A 14,718-nucleotide genomic window follows, 5' to 3' on the forward strand; every position below is an offset into this window, starting at 1 on the left:
TATTTTGTACTTTATATGTTTTCAGGAACCTGAGCAAACCTATTGCTGTGCAGTCAAAAGAGAAAGAGGAAAGATATGTGGACAACTACAGGGTACTGCTTTAGCGCTTTCTGGATTTCATTTAAAAATTCAAATGTCTGGAAATAGTGCTTATGGTCTTCATATTAAGTAAATAGTTATACAGTATGACTTGCTTTTGTAGTATTTGGAGGAGGAATATAGGAAGGGTGCACGTGAAGATGACCCCATGCCCCCTGTACAGCCATATCACTATGGTTCCCACTACTCCAACAGTGGTACTGTTCTGCACTTCCTAGTCCGGATGCCTCCCTTTACCAAAATGTTCCTGGCATATCAAGGTAATTGTACACACTAATACTCACACTAATAATACACACTTGCACAGCCTGACCTGCTGTGCAGGGGCAGCAAGTTCAAACCCCATGCGCTTCCTAACAGGCATTATTCATAAGTAGAACTCTGCATTACTGAATATTGAGTAACACCTGAGTAGCACCTACCAGCACCTTTAAAGAGACTTATGCTTTGGTTTCGTTTGAAAGTTTAATGCATAATAGCCATACAAATCTGCTTCAACCAAATTCTCATTCCATTCTATTTTGTCCTTAATGGATTATTTATAGTAATTTAAAGGATGATTCTTATTTTTACTCTCTAATGCTCACAGACCAGAGTTTTGATATTCCTGATCGGACCTTTCACTCCATGAAAACAACATGGAGACTGTCCTCTTATGAGTCCATGACAGATGTTAAGGAGCTGATCCCAGAGTTTTTTTATCTACCAGAATTCTTGGTTAACAGAGAAGGTATTATTCTTTATCGTTTCCACATTCTCTACAATGTTTGCTTCCTGTTGTATCCCTTGTATATCCTGGTGTTTAAACTTTCTAGCTCATTAATTATTCTCTGCATAATCGGTTTACCTGGTTTACTGCTTAAACTCTTATAGAGGAAAAAACTTATTTAGTAGCAAAAAAGTCTGGAACTCAAATGAAGGTTTTAATCTGTTCTCCTGAAACATGTGAAATTATATAATGATATTATTATTGTATGTACCGTGTTAATCAAAAGTTTTTTCCCCATGCCAGGTTTTGACTTTGGAGTTCGGCAGAATGGTGAGAGAGTGAATCATGTAAATCTCCCTCCATGGGCCAGGAATGACCCGCGGCTGTTCGTGCTGATCCACAGACAGGCACTTGAGTCTGAGCAGGTGTCTCAGATGCTCTGCCAGTGGATAGACCTGGTATTTGGACTGAAGCAGAAGGGCAAGGCTGCTATCCATGCCATCAATGTGTTTCACCCTGCGGTTAGTTTTTCCCTGACTGAAAAGTTCTTGTGTACATCTACATTCACAAAAAAGATGTGGACGCCTGACCATCATTACATTTTGGAGCATGATAATGGGATGTGCCCATTTATCCACATTTTTAAGTTCAGGAAGGCATTCGAATGATCCCATTTAATTTGTCATACAACATATATTCTGCTGCCATAGCAAGTCATTTTGTCCACTAATACACACTTACACAGCCTAACCTGCTGTGCAGCGGCACCATATTCATACCCCATGCTCTTTCTAACCAGCATTATTCATAATTAGCATTCTGCATTACTGAATACTGAATAATGTGTAGCATTTAAGTAGCATCTACCAGTGCTTTCAAAGAGGCTAATACTTTAAATGCATAAACAAAGCAGTGAAACCAAATATATTAAACAGCTGTGATCTTCCAAGATCTTCCACTATAATCCATGTAAAGCATATCTTAATGATTTTGCCAAATACTTTCGGCCCAGATAGTTGATTGCTGGAACTAAAAATCCATACCAGTAGTTCTTCCGGGTTGCGACTTTTGCATGAGCAGTTGAGAAGGTCTGCTGTCATTATATAGTACAAAAGAGGCCCCTAGAGGCGAATCACTGACACAACGTTTTAAAGTGTCTTTTTTTTTATTCATACATACATACCAGTGGCGGGCCGTGCATTTGGTACCTGGGCCTTCATTGGGGACTTACCCGGCTCTCTATCTCTACACTACAACTGCAACTGTGCTCCTACATCATCTGGAGCAGTTTAGAATTAATATTTGTCTAATAACATGACAAAAACATTAAAAATGTAAATTTCAGACTCATAATTTGAACCGCTCCTCCGAGGCTGTAAGCCAGTGGTACCGCTCGTATTCACTGGTCTGGAAGTGGTGAACAAGCCCTTTCCCGGGCTGAGACAAGCTAGCTAGCTTCGGGGGTTGGCTGACCTCCTCACGATGTCTAGCTTTTCTTGAAAATTTATTTTTAAGTATGTCTGAGACCAAATCAATTTCTCCTTCTCCGTAGGCATAAAAAAGTCTAACTATTAATGTGTGCAGCACGCTACCAACATGTTTTGCCAGTCGAACTTGGCTATAACAGTTTCCCTCTGACCAACTAATCAGAGGACGAAAAAATGCTGACGCTATTCTGGGCCAGTTAGCCAGCCCTGTAAGGCAAATTTGACATCTGATTGGTTATAGAAACAGACTCATTGATAATATTCTCTATGGTAAAAAGGCCAGCAGTACAGGCTTTGCAGGCCCTGGGCAGATTAGATTGACATGGCAGCACAAATCTGATTGGACAAAAAAATCTAACATCCACATACACTGTAGGAATAAATTAATACAGTTTCATGGAACAATATATTAGAATTTAGGTTGTGAATGTAGGTCAGTGTTTCTGATAGTGTTCAGGCCAGCAGAGAAGGCTTTGCTTTCTCAATAATCTCAATAATCAATAATATTTACATAGTAGATTAATATCCACAACAGTTTTGCTTTCAGGATTTATATATTTTTTTTATAAGTGCTGATTGGATAATTATAATAGCTGTTTGTTTTTTTCTGTTGTTAAGTGGTGCTGCTTTCAGCCATATTATTATTAATATTATTGTTATTATCATGTAAAAATTTTGACCTATCTTTTTAAGAAAGAGATAAAGCTGAAGTTTACATTCCACAGTGCAGCTATCATGTTTGTCTTTTTAAACATTGTATTTATTTTATTTATTTTGTACTGCAGACATATTTCGGCATGGACGTCTCAGCAGTGGAGGATCCTGTACAGCGGCGAGCCTTGGAGACCATGATCAAGACCTATGGCCAGACACCCAGACAGCTGTTCCACACCCAACATATCAGCCGTGCTGGACCCAAACTCATAATGGAGGGAGAGTTGCCTGCTGCCATGGGCCTGCTGGTACAGCTGGCATTCCGGGAGAGCCGTGATCAAAGCAAAGATATTGTCCACCCGGTGAGCATTTATCTGTATTTCACATACTTGCAACACATATGCATAAAAGGTTAAATAATAAAAGTAAATGTACAGTATTTTAGAAAGGATGGCACGGAATAAAAAAGTAGGATCTAATAACCATTATGTATTTTAAAAGTGTCAATCAAATTTGTTTTATAGATGAATTTTCTTTTAGATTTAGATTTTTCTTTTGTCTTTACTTAATAGCCATATTTCAGTGAAAAGGTAGATGTGAGGAAATCTGTCTGTAAACCATAGTCCATGTTCATATACAGTGTCTCTACAAGCATCAAATTATGACCTTATGGTTTGTTTTCTCTGTGGAATTCTTTCAGCCATGTTTTACTTGCACGCCCTGAAAGAGCAGTGATACAGTAAAAGCACTACACCTTTAGACAAATAAAAGCCCATGCTGTTGATTGCTGGGTTTTAAATAGGACTTTTTATGTTTAGATTGCCCCAGTTATTTGACCATGTAAAGCAAATAAGAAGCTTGTATTTGGCTATCCCCATGTATTTGGCTAGATTTTCCTTAGGTGGGAATGATGCTGAATGTTTCTTGTTGTATGTGTATATTTCATTAGTTTCTCAGGTAAATATTTTAGTTCTTAACTTTATCCAAGCATGTTGAACTATAAGTCACTGTGGTTACTGTGTCGAGAACAGAAAGATGAGGTTAGTAGGCTTGAGGCAGTTCATCCTTTTCTGATGTTTTTCAGAGTCCTCTTCCATGGATTAAAGGCCTAAAATGGGGTGAGTATGTGGGCTCACCCAGTGCTCCTGACCCAGTGGTGTGTTTCAGCCAGCCACATGGGGAGTGTTTTGGCTCTCTGCTGGCACTGCCCACTCGAGCCATTTGTGGTCTCTCCTGCAAGTTCTGTCTTATGATGATCTACAGCAAGGAGCAGGGTGAGGGACATGTGCATTTACACAAGTTAAAGACACACACAAAACACTGTGCATATTGAAAACTCTAAATGGATACACCCTCAGGTCTTTGCAACATCTAGCACCAATTACATTCAGTAAGAGTAGAGCAACCTACAGATATTGATGTACATTTTAGGTTCAAATGGTGAAAAAGAGACTAAAGATCATCATTTCAGATTCTGATGTGTTAAACATGGAACCTTTTTCAGGAGATTTTTGAGAAAAACTGTATGACAGAGAGATTTTTCATGATTCCCCTGTGTACTCTGCTTGATTGACTGTTTAACTAATTAATAGCTCTGAGGGTCTACTCTTATTACAGTACTCTTGGGGTTTCACCTGTAAATACTGCATTTTGTGTTAAAGTGGATAAACCAGAGAGCTGTCTTGAGGAGAAAAGACAAATATCTGAGCATCTAAGTATCTGAGCAATTTTAGAATCATTGTGGAATGTGGAATGCCCAGGAAAAGAAAGAAACCACTAGTGTACTAAGAGTCAGACATTGAACAGGTCAGCCAAGTACAACAGTACCTGATGATGACAGAAACATTGAGAGCTTTGAGGGGGGGCACCATAGCAAACAACCCATCCAGATTAGGGGTGAAAGAATCAAAATCCACTGTTAGAAGAGGATTTCCTCTTATAAGGAGAACTAAAATGTACAGCTCATTCCATCAGACGCAAACCCGTCGTCATAATAAGAGTTGGTACGAGAAATAAAGCCACAAAAGTTTCTGGAACCAAGATTAACCTCTATCAAATAGACAAAGAGGCCAAATTTCGGAAAAAGAAGGAATATGCTTATACTTCTAAACAAAAGTTGATCTGTCATGCACACTGGAAATGTTTTGGGCTTGCATTGCAGCTTTTAGAATGGTCTGACTGATCTTTATTGATGATGTAGCTTATGATTATAGCAATAGAATGAATTCAGAACTCTATAGAAAAAAATAAGTCTAAAATATTTTATCTGTCAATTTACAGACTAATGCATCCAATATAATTAAATAGTAAATTAATTCATCATGCAGCCGAACACACCGCTACAAAACAAATGAGTTTATTAGGGATTCAAGTGAAATGTTTTAGACTGGACAAGTCAGTCACCAGTCACCAAGTTAAGCTTGCATTTCCACTTCTGAAGAGTCTAAAAGGAAAAACTAAAAAATCAACTAGAACCTGAAAAGCATTAGAACAAAAAAATTGCAACAATCAGTGGGTTTGCCTTAATTCAAGCAAGGCAACTTACTGATTCTGTAATAACACTCTCAGCTGACGTCTCACTGTTTATTAGGTGTGAGAAGTATGCACAGTACAGATATCCAGTGGTCTGCCATTCTCAGCTGGGGCTACAGTGACAACATACTGAGGCTCAAGAGCAAGCAAAGTGAGCCGCCCATCAATTACATCCAGTGCTCTCCACTCCATCAGGTCTGACATTAATAAAAATTGTTGTGCAAAAAAGAAACAAGCTTTTGTAACACCACAATGATTTTACTAAAAAAAACTGCAGAGTAGCATAAACTCTACATTATTTCATTTGTTGTAATAGCAGTGTAAGTTTTATTGCCATGTCAGCATCTAGGGCTATGTTCAAAGCAAAAACTGTTGTTTATGTACTTACCGGCTACAATGTACCGATGTATATTTAATCCATCCCGTATATTTTTTTTATTTGAATCGGATGACACAGATAGTGATTATATTATTATTGTGACTGTTAACATGTTTATTTTTCTGCTGTATCTCTTACTTTATAGCAGTCTCTTTTAAATGCAGTTTTAACTACCCCTAAAACATACTCCCTCACCCTCAGGTGACGAGTTGTGCCTGGGTGTCTGATGGTTGTCAGCTGTTTACAGGCAGTAAATGTGGAGTCATTACGGCCTACAGCAACCGATTTGTGGTAGGTCACCATGCACCATGTTTGGAGTAGTCTCATTTGCCATTTTTCTGTTGCCTAGAAACACATTTCCTGTAGCCCAGAGTGGAGTCCGACAGGTCAAATGGGTTTCATTGCCCTCTCACCTTTCACATGAACTTTACTTATTCTAACCTCATCTTCAACAATTATAAAACTATAATGAATGGACATTCGCTGGGTGTCCATTCATTATAGTTTTATAATGTAAAAAAAGATGACGATTAATTTCCTTCTGACGTTTCTTCCTCATGCCATCTCAGGGATTTTTTTCTTTCCACTTTCACCTCTCCCTTGCTCATTAGCAATAAACTATTAGGGACTAATTTATAAATTTTTAATTTTTTTTCCCTGATTTATTTATGTAAAGCTGCCTTGGGACAATGTCCATTGTTAAAAGTAAACACGTATACAAGTAAAAGTGATTTAAATCTCTCTACATTACTACAAATAGTCAGAAAGAACTGTTGTCTCTTATTTAAAGTTAGTTAGTTCAACTCCAGTTAGTTAAATAGCACGTTTAAATAAAACCAGTGATTCAGAAAGATAATCATGAGATGGAATGTTTTGAAATGGCTGGGATGTATTGTCCTTGATGGAGAGCGGTTTCATGACCTCCTATTCCTCGCTGACTCAAACATCTCCAGGTTTTGTCCGATGACATAGTATGATGATATAGTATGATGTCCGATGAAATAGTGAATAAAGCATAGTAAATATTGCTCATGATCACACTCTGATATAAGATTTCCAGTATATTTATGCATACATTTGAGCTTTCTCACAAACTAGAGTTTAGTCCTTTCTTTATTGTACACAGTGTTAGTGTTGGCCTTCCAGTCTGGTATGTTGTTCAAGTCTAATTTTATTTTGTATTCATAAGGCTTTTAATTAAACATGTTCTAGAGGGCTTTGTAGAGGATCTCCTCTGCAGATTTTAGGTTTACTTCTTTTATTTTTTTCCTTTTTCTAGGCATCTGAAATGGAAGTTGAGTCCCAGGTTCAATTGTATGGACACACAGATGAGGTCACAGGTCTTTTTGTCTGCAAACCATACAGCATCCTGATCAGTGTCAGCCGAGACGGATCCTGCATCATCTGGGATCTTAATCGGTGTGTGTGTGTGTGTGTGTGTGTGTGTGTGTGTGTGTGTGTGTGTGAGTGCGCGCTTGCCAATAACTAACATATAATTTAGTAAGTTAGTGCACATTTTTCTTTGTATAATTCTGCTTTCTTCAAATTAATACAGACTGTATACATATTTTTATTTAAAACATTATAATATGTATTGTGTGTTTTCCAACATTCAGAAATTAGTTGTGGGAAAAGGGTTATTCAAAAAGAATATACCGATACCATGACGCATTGCTTCAGTTCTCAAGCATCGTCATGGAATAAGTCAGTGACCATTTGAAAAAAGAGTTATAAAAGTTAATTGTGAGTATAATAGTTGTGGCTTGGCTGGAGTTTTGTATTTCTTTTCCTTAATAAAATAATGCGTAATAAAATCAGTTCATTCTTTTTGAATAACCCTGTATAAATGAAGCGCGGTGTTCCAGAGCACTCATACATGTGTCTAGGACCTCAGAGACTTCATACAATTGACCTCAGAGAAGCAATTATTAGTGTACATCAATAAGTAAGGGTTAAAAAATCCATCTCAAAACAGTTGAAATTCATCTTTCTTTACAGTTTAGCATACTTTTAGAGTGTTTACAGACCAAGACCAAACGAGTTCCATCATGTTGTATACAGACTGCTGTAAGCACATTAAATGTTCATGATAGCACACTCAGAAAAAAGCTGAATATGTATGTATTTCTTGGAAGTGTTTTCTGGTGTTTTCAAAAAAATGTGATCTTCATAAAAGCATGTGTGGCAAAAAAAAAAAAAAAAAAAAGAGGTGATGATCAGGGCTTGTTTTCCAGCCACGGGATCTAAAACACATGAAGTCATTGAGATAACACTTTATATCAAAATATTCTAGAGACAAATGTGTCCAGCATCTTAAGCTGACCAGAAATGTCTGCATCTTTATGACTACAGTGTCCAAGTCACAGCCTAAACCTCAATCCCATTGAGATTCTGTGTTAGACTTTTAAGAGACTCTTGTGCATAATCAATTAAGCGCAAACATCAATGAACTGAAGCAAAATTGTATGAAAAAATAGGGGCCAAATTTTCTCCAAGGGACTCACAAATTCCCACAGAAACATTTATTAAGTTATTATTACTTATTTTGACTTGTAGGCTGTTCTTTTTTTTCCACTTCCTGGTGTTGAATGTTGGTTTATGACTACATATTCAAATCTATTGTGTTTTTTGTCATCACCTGAGATGATTTCTAAAGTTGGCAATGACCTCACAATTTTCCCTTAGTAATGAAACTAAAAACTCAGAAATTAAGGGTGTACTTTCTTTTTTTTTTTCATATGTGTTTGTTTTTAACCCAACAGTTAGTAGTGTTGAGTAATGGCCATTTTGTCTTGTTAGCCTGTGCTATGTGCAGAGTCTCAGTGGTCACAAAAGCCCTGTGAATGCCGTGTCAGCAAGCGAGACCACAGGAGACATTGCTACTGTCTGTGACTCAGGTGAGTTATTGTGATCACCCTAATTACTGTTATTTACCTTGTATAGATACAACCACATTTCTTTAATGAATCCCTCCCTTTGTTCCTCTCATTGTTCTTTATATCACTAAGCCAGTGCAAGTCTTTCAGAGACCATTTACTTCAAGATCTTTAGTTTTTCTGTTGGGTCTTTCTACTATTCCTGAAGATGTACGTAGATAGTGTTTTATTCTTGTTATCCCATCTAAGACTCTGATAGTGTGTTTTAGAATGTGTGGTGTAAGCCACAGCCTAGCTGTTTTAAAAAAAAAAAAATAATCTATACACCTGTTTATATCTACTCATCACAAAAAGCTCAATTGTTATTGTCCTCCTTTCACACATGAGCAATATCAGAAATCTGGTGCTTAAAAATTTAAACTAAGTGAAACCATAATTAGTTTTATTAACATGTAAATTACCATGTAAATGTTATTGTTATTACCAACACCTGTATTTGTCCTACTATTTTAAGTTAAAAGGCCTGCTTTCAAAAAGATCTGGTACAAAACCTTGTTAGTTGTCAGTACTCCTCTGGCAGTGTTGGTTATATATTTTTTCCTGCAGCTCAGGTTTTTTAGGGTTTTTTTTTTAGACTGGTTAGCTTTATCATGAAAAATTTAAGACAAAATCTGTGAAACATTTTGGAGGGAACATCTGTTAAAAGAAGTGTGTTTTTCCCCACTGCAGTTACAGAGATTTGTAGAATAAAAAAATATATATTTTCTGTTCTGATAATTTGTGGTGTGTTTTGTGCTTTGGGTTTTTTTGTTTGTTTGTTTTTTAGGAAAAAATAATGCGAATGTCAATGGCATTCTAATTCTAAAAGGGTGTTTCTTCATATTTTTAGTTTAACTTATAATTGGTTTCTGTACTCTGAAAAATGCACTAAATCACAACTTTTGGCTCCTTCTGCTTCTGCTGTTTAAGCATCCTTTAATGATAAAACATTGATTTAAAACTGTGCAAAAAGTGATTTTTGCTATTTGTGGGGCAGCAGTGATAGTGGCGCAGAAGCACAGCATTGCCACCTCATAGCTCCAGTTCCCTGATTTAATACTGAGTCCAGGTTAACAGAAATTCTGCTCTCTGTTCCTGATACAGGATATAAAAGTTACTCCACAGTAAATAAGTAAAATCATTTAGCTTTTTAAATTAGTCTGTAAAACTGTTGTGCTTTTTTTTTATGTGTAGTTGGAGGAGGAAGTGACTTGCGGCTGTGGACAGTAAATGGTGATCTGATTGGTCATGTTCACTGCCGAGAGATCATCTGCTCTGTTGCGTTCTCCAATCAGCCAGAGGGGGTTTCAGTTAATGTGATTGCAGGAGGCCTACATAATGGAGTGGTGAGGTAAGAGATTATACCTAAAACACGTTTTAATGCGAAATGTGTATAATTGATCTGATTATTCCTGCCTCTTTATTCAGTGAAAAAGAACAGTTTAGGGTAGGGGCAGTGGAGGCTCAAGCACTGCTAACCTGCCACTACTTGGCATTTTTGTTCAATTCTGCGCGAGGGGGCAGAATTTGAGTGTGATATGTGCACTAGACATGGTTGCAGGTTTGGCCTGCATGGTGTGGTGAGTCTGTCTCTCTAGTGAAAGTCATACATTGTTTGTAATAATTGTGTTTTTTTTTAAAAGACGTCCATGTGAATTTGTCAACTTTATTACCATGGCAGATGTTATAGAGCAAAGAATCTGTGGCGCATTTTGGTATTTTTTGCTCAAATAAACTGCTGCTGAAATAGTGACAATGCTAGATCAAACATTTTGACCAGCACATCTTGATGCATCTCAAAAAACAAAAAGTACAACAGATCAAACACTAATAATCTTGTTTTGACATAAAAAGAACACAATAGTGCCCCCTGGAAACATAAAAAAGTACCACAAAGGGATTATAAATCTGGTGATCACAATGGATGTGATAGTGGAGTGCTAACCACATTGTTTCTAGTTCTAGTGAACAAGTTGTTTGACTACACAGTGTGCAGGCTTGTTGTCATGGTGTAAGATCCAGTTGCGGGTACACCACGAGTTGATTAATGTAAAAAAAAATTATTAAGAAAAAAGTGGATACACGCCATGATGTGGGTTCAGGCACAGTCTTCAGCAGCAACACAAAAAACGAATTGCCACAAATTCTACTTAACATTTTCTATTAAAGGGGATTGAAGAGTCTAAATAAACAAATACAAGCGCATCTATCTGCATACCTAAATGTATGTTGAGTGTGTGCTCCATATTCAAATTCTAGGAACCTTTGGTTCCTCTATTGTATGTATGATTAAGCTCATCTTCTAAAATGCTATCTCATCAGTATTTAGTATAATTTTTCCTATCAGCATCTTTGTCCTTTGTCTCTGCTGTATTTAATTTCCTTTGTTTTCATGAACTCCTACCCTTTTTCTGCCCATGCATACACGCTAAGGCTGTGGAGCACATGGGACTTGAAGCCAGTGAGAGAAATAACCTTTCCCAAGTCCAACAAGCCTATAGTAAGGTATGCTGTACCAATAAACCATAGTGCAACATACTGCTGGTGTTCATCGATCAGATTTTAATCCATGGTTTAATTCTGTAGCTTAAATAAGTGGCAATTTTCCATTACACACCTTACGTACAAGTACAATAACATGTCACCTGCATGATATTTTGCATTACAGTATATTACTGCTATCGTAAAGTTTCTGTGGGTATATTTGGTTTTACACTGAAGCATGTGTAGCATGGGGTATTATTATGGTAGGGTAAAATTATTATTGTGGGTAAAAGGGTAAACTGTTACTATAAAGAAATACGTGTTATTAGCAGCAATATTCATTGAACTTTAACTGTTTTCAGTCTTACTTTCTCGTGCGATGGACACAACCTGTACACTACGAACAGTGAGGGCACAGTGATTGCTTGGTGTCGACGGGATCAGCAGCGCATGAAGCTGCCCATGTTCTACTCATTCTTGAGCTCCTATGCTGCAGGCTGAAAAACTACACTCCTTTATAGGTCTACAACCTTCTAAAACCTCTGGAAAACCTACTGCCTTAGAATAAGAAGAGGCCTGCATGCACCAGACTTCAAGACCTATCCCTCAAGGCATGAGAATCCCTTTCTGAAGAGGGCACGTGTGCTAAAAGTAATGCACTGGAAGAAGAGTGTTATGTACTGTATTTATTGAAAAAAGGAAAATATGTGCTTGTGGAAAATAAAGAAGGCCTTGAACCACTGGTTCTTTCCTCCTGCTCCTCAGTATGATTCTGATATTGTTTTGTCATGTATACATATTTAATTTTTTGTTTTTGTTTGTTGCAGTTTTATTTGTAATGGGGTTTTTTTTTCAGTCCATGTTAAATTTTCTGTATTTGGTGTTGTTTCATTTTGTAATTTGACACTCCTTACAATCATGGCTCTATATACAATATCTAGGAACCTTTTACCTTTGACGCTAGAATGAATTTAGATTTCCTAATGCTCATGATTCCCCTCAGCCGCACCAGCAGCTTGGCACTGTGTCTGTGTCCTCGTTACTGGGTCAATTTACAGTTAACATACAGAATGAATTATTTTACTGTAGTGCAGCAGAAGAATGAAATGCAGATATTGGGTTCATATGATGGAGAAATAGAGAGAAACCTTCAGGCACAGAAAAGAATACCAAATTATTTTCAATATCAATACATCCTGTCCTGAAAGGTTTGTGTGGTTTTCTGTAGCAAGCAGTCTTGACATGACATTAGTTAGGTGTAGCAGTGAATATTTGATTTGAGAAAGTTGAGGAAATAAGCAGTCTGGTGATATAACAAGTGAAAAATGTTTGAGGATTTCCCTTGACTTTTGGTTGTTTTTGGAGCCATTTCATATTAATATCAGCACATTTTTATTTTCTCAGAAAGGGAACATTGGATGTCCATTCCTCTTAAGAACCACTACAGTTTTTGTTCCCCTTATTATGCTACCATTATGCTACATTTCTTTGCCATTCCTGTACACTTTGTTAGAATTAAGGGGACAATTATAGTTGGGTATAATGTCTGAGTTGTTTGCTTGTTTGTTTATATATATATATATATATATATATATATATATATATATATATATATATTATATATATATATATATGAATACATGTATTTAGGAATCTTTAATACTGTGTGGTGGCTTTTGTCTGGTGAAGTGTAAGACTTTGGGATCTCAAATCAGATATTTGTAAGACTTTCTTACCTTTTATAAAACTGACTTCATCTTTCAGAGTCCTGGCCAGGAGGCATGGCTTCATGGGACCCATGTGGGCCTGCTGGGTTCCAAAAATGCATGGGCCATGATAAACCCAGATGAGCTGCAGAGTAAATGCAAATATACGCTATAAGTGGCAGCCCAGAAAATGTACTCCCTTAATAGGCTTGTTTCTTTACTGATTCATTAATCTCTTATCATCAGTGCTACAGAATCAGATGAATCAGACATCAAATGTTATTTATATTACATTTCAACAATGATCTAAAATTCATATTAATATTTTTTTTGTTTATAAGATCCAATCCACAAACACTGCACATTAAGTCCACTGTAAAAGTACTGGGATGAAAGCCCAATTGCGATACAATGACGACTGTTTAAGATCAAAAGATCGATTTCATGATTTAATTTTTCATTGCTATACAAATAAAGATCTGTTAAACAACTTGAAAATGAAGGAAACTGCTTAAACTAAAAAACAGACATGGAATCAATAGGCAAAATAGTTATTATTGATAGAAGCATCAGTGTGAAGAAAAAACAAGTTACATTACCATCAAATTCCAAAGGGCACGAGTAAAGTTATCACAATACATTATTTCAAGAATACAAAGTAACAGAAATATAGCAGGCACAAGGCCAGAGTGAAACTGGATTTATACTGAGATAAGCCACAAAAGTTCTGGGACTAAGAATATATCTAAGCAAAATAATGTAAAGACCAAAGTGTGAATTAAAAAAAAGGATCTGCTCGTGATTCTACAAGGATTTATTTTCGTTTAATGTATTTAAATTATTTAATAGAGTGAGCTGCTTGCACATTCTACCAGAATGTATATAGAGGGAAATTAGCAAACTTCCTATTTCAACAGTTAATCAGCTGTTTGTCTGCTGATATTGTGATTTTAATGTCTTATTAACTCTGAAAGGAATATTGGACAAATTAGATCTGTGTGAATAATATCCTAACAATACTGTTTTCAATATCGTGAAAACAGTATTTATGAGCACCGAGGTTGGCAGTTTAAGACAGTAATTTGTAAGCACTGTGGATAAGACACATCTTTACAGACTAAATACTTTTTCTGTTCTACTACACACATCTAATATAGAAACGAAAGACAAACAAACACACAAACTGTTGTGTATTCCAAGACATGTCCTAAATGAACCCTCAACTATTAAAATAACTTTGCTTTGCTCTGTATAGATTTAAACATTTTATATAATTGGCCAGCTCAGTAAGAATTTTAAAGTATTGTCCTTGCCTTCTAAATTGTTTTTGAGTGGTGGATGGAGGAGGTGCAGCTGGAGAACAGCTGGCCCTGATCCACCTAGACAAAAGATACAAATGCATTTAACACCATCATTCATCATGACCATATTGGGGAGCTGAGCCTGTTGGTATTGAACACCTCCCTCTCAAACAGGATTGTAGATTTCAGGATTGGGAACACTACTTCACTGAGCACTAGGGGGCCCCAGGGCGTTTTGCTCAGTCCTCTGCTGACTAACCAATTATGGCATAAGCTGCTAAAGGCATTGTACATGTTTGCTTATACAGTATTTATTATCATATGGAGAATGCCTTTGTTTCCGATGGTTTTTTTTGTTTGTTTGTTTTTTGGGTTTTTTTTTTTTGGTTTGGTTTGGGTTTTTTTTTTTTTTTTTTTTTTTTTTGGGGGGGGGGCAATTATTGTACTGTGTT

General features: G+C 36.7%; 1 protein-coding gene across 6 annotated transcripts in view; it reads left to right on the forward strand.

The window, feature by feature from the left end:
- lyst (lysosomal trafficking regulator) overlaps window positions 1-13,463 on the forward strand; it is a 93,770-nt gene extending 80,307 nt beyond the window's left edge. For all 6 annotated transcript variants that reach the window (XM_083539823.1, XM_083539826.1, XM_083539827.1 and 3 more), the window contains 13 exons: window positions 26-92; window positions 203-359; window positions 689-829; window positions 1,112-1,329; window positions 3,081-3,311; window positions 4,034-4,223; window positions 5,540-5,676; window positions 6,062-6,151; window positions 7,140-7,279; window positions 8,660-8,757; window positions 9,970-10,126; window positions 11,209-11,280; window positions 11,622-13,463. In XM_083539823.1, the coding sequence (XP_083395949.1) occupies window positions 26-92; window positions 203-359; window positions 689-829; window positions 1,112-1,329; window positions 3,081-3,311; window positions 4,034-4,223; window positions 5,540-5,676; window positions 6,062-6,151; window positions 7,140-7,279; window positions 8,660-8,757; window positions 9,970-10,126; window positions 11,209-11,280; window positions 11,622-11,760 (1,837 nt within the window). In that variant the 3' untranslated portion in view covers window positions 11,761-13,463. The remainder of the gene's footprint in view (window positions 1-25; window positions 93-202; window positions 360-688; window positions 830-1,111; window positions 1,330-3,080; window positions 3,312-4,033; window positions 4,224-5,539; window positions 5,677-6,061; window positions 6,152-7,139; window positions 7,280-8,659; window positions 8,758-9,969; window positions 10,127-11,208; window positions 11,281-11,621) is intronic.
- Window positions 13,464-14,718: the final 1,255 nt, after the last annotated feature.

The sequence above is a fragment of the Silurus aristotelis genome (genome assembly GCF_946808225.1).
Source record: "Silurus aristotelis genome assembly, chromosome: 4".
NCBI lineage: Eukaryota > Metazoa > Chordata > Actinopteri > Siluriformes > Siluridae > Silurus > Silurus aristotelis.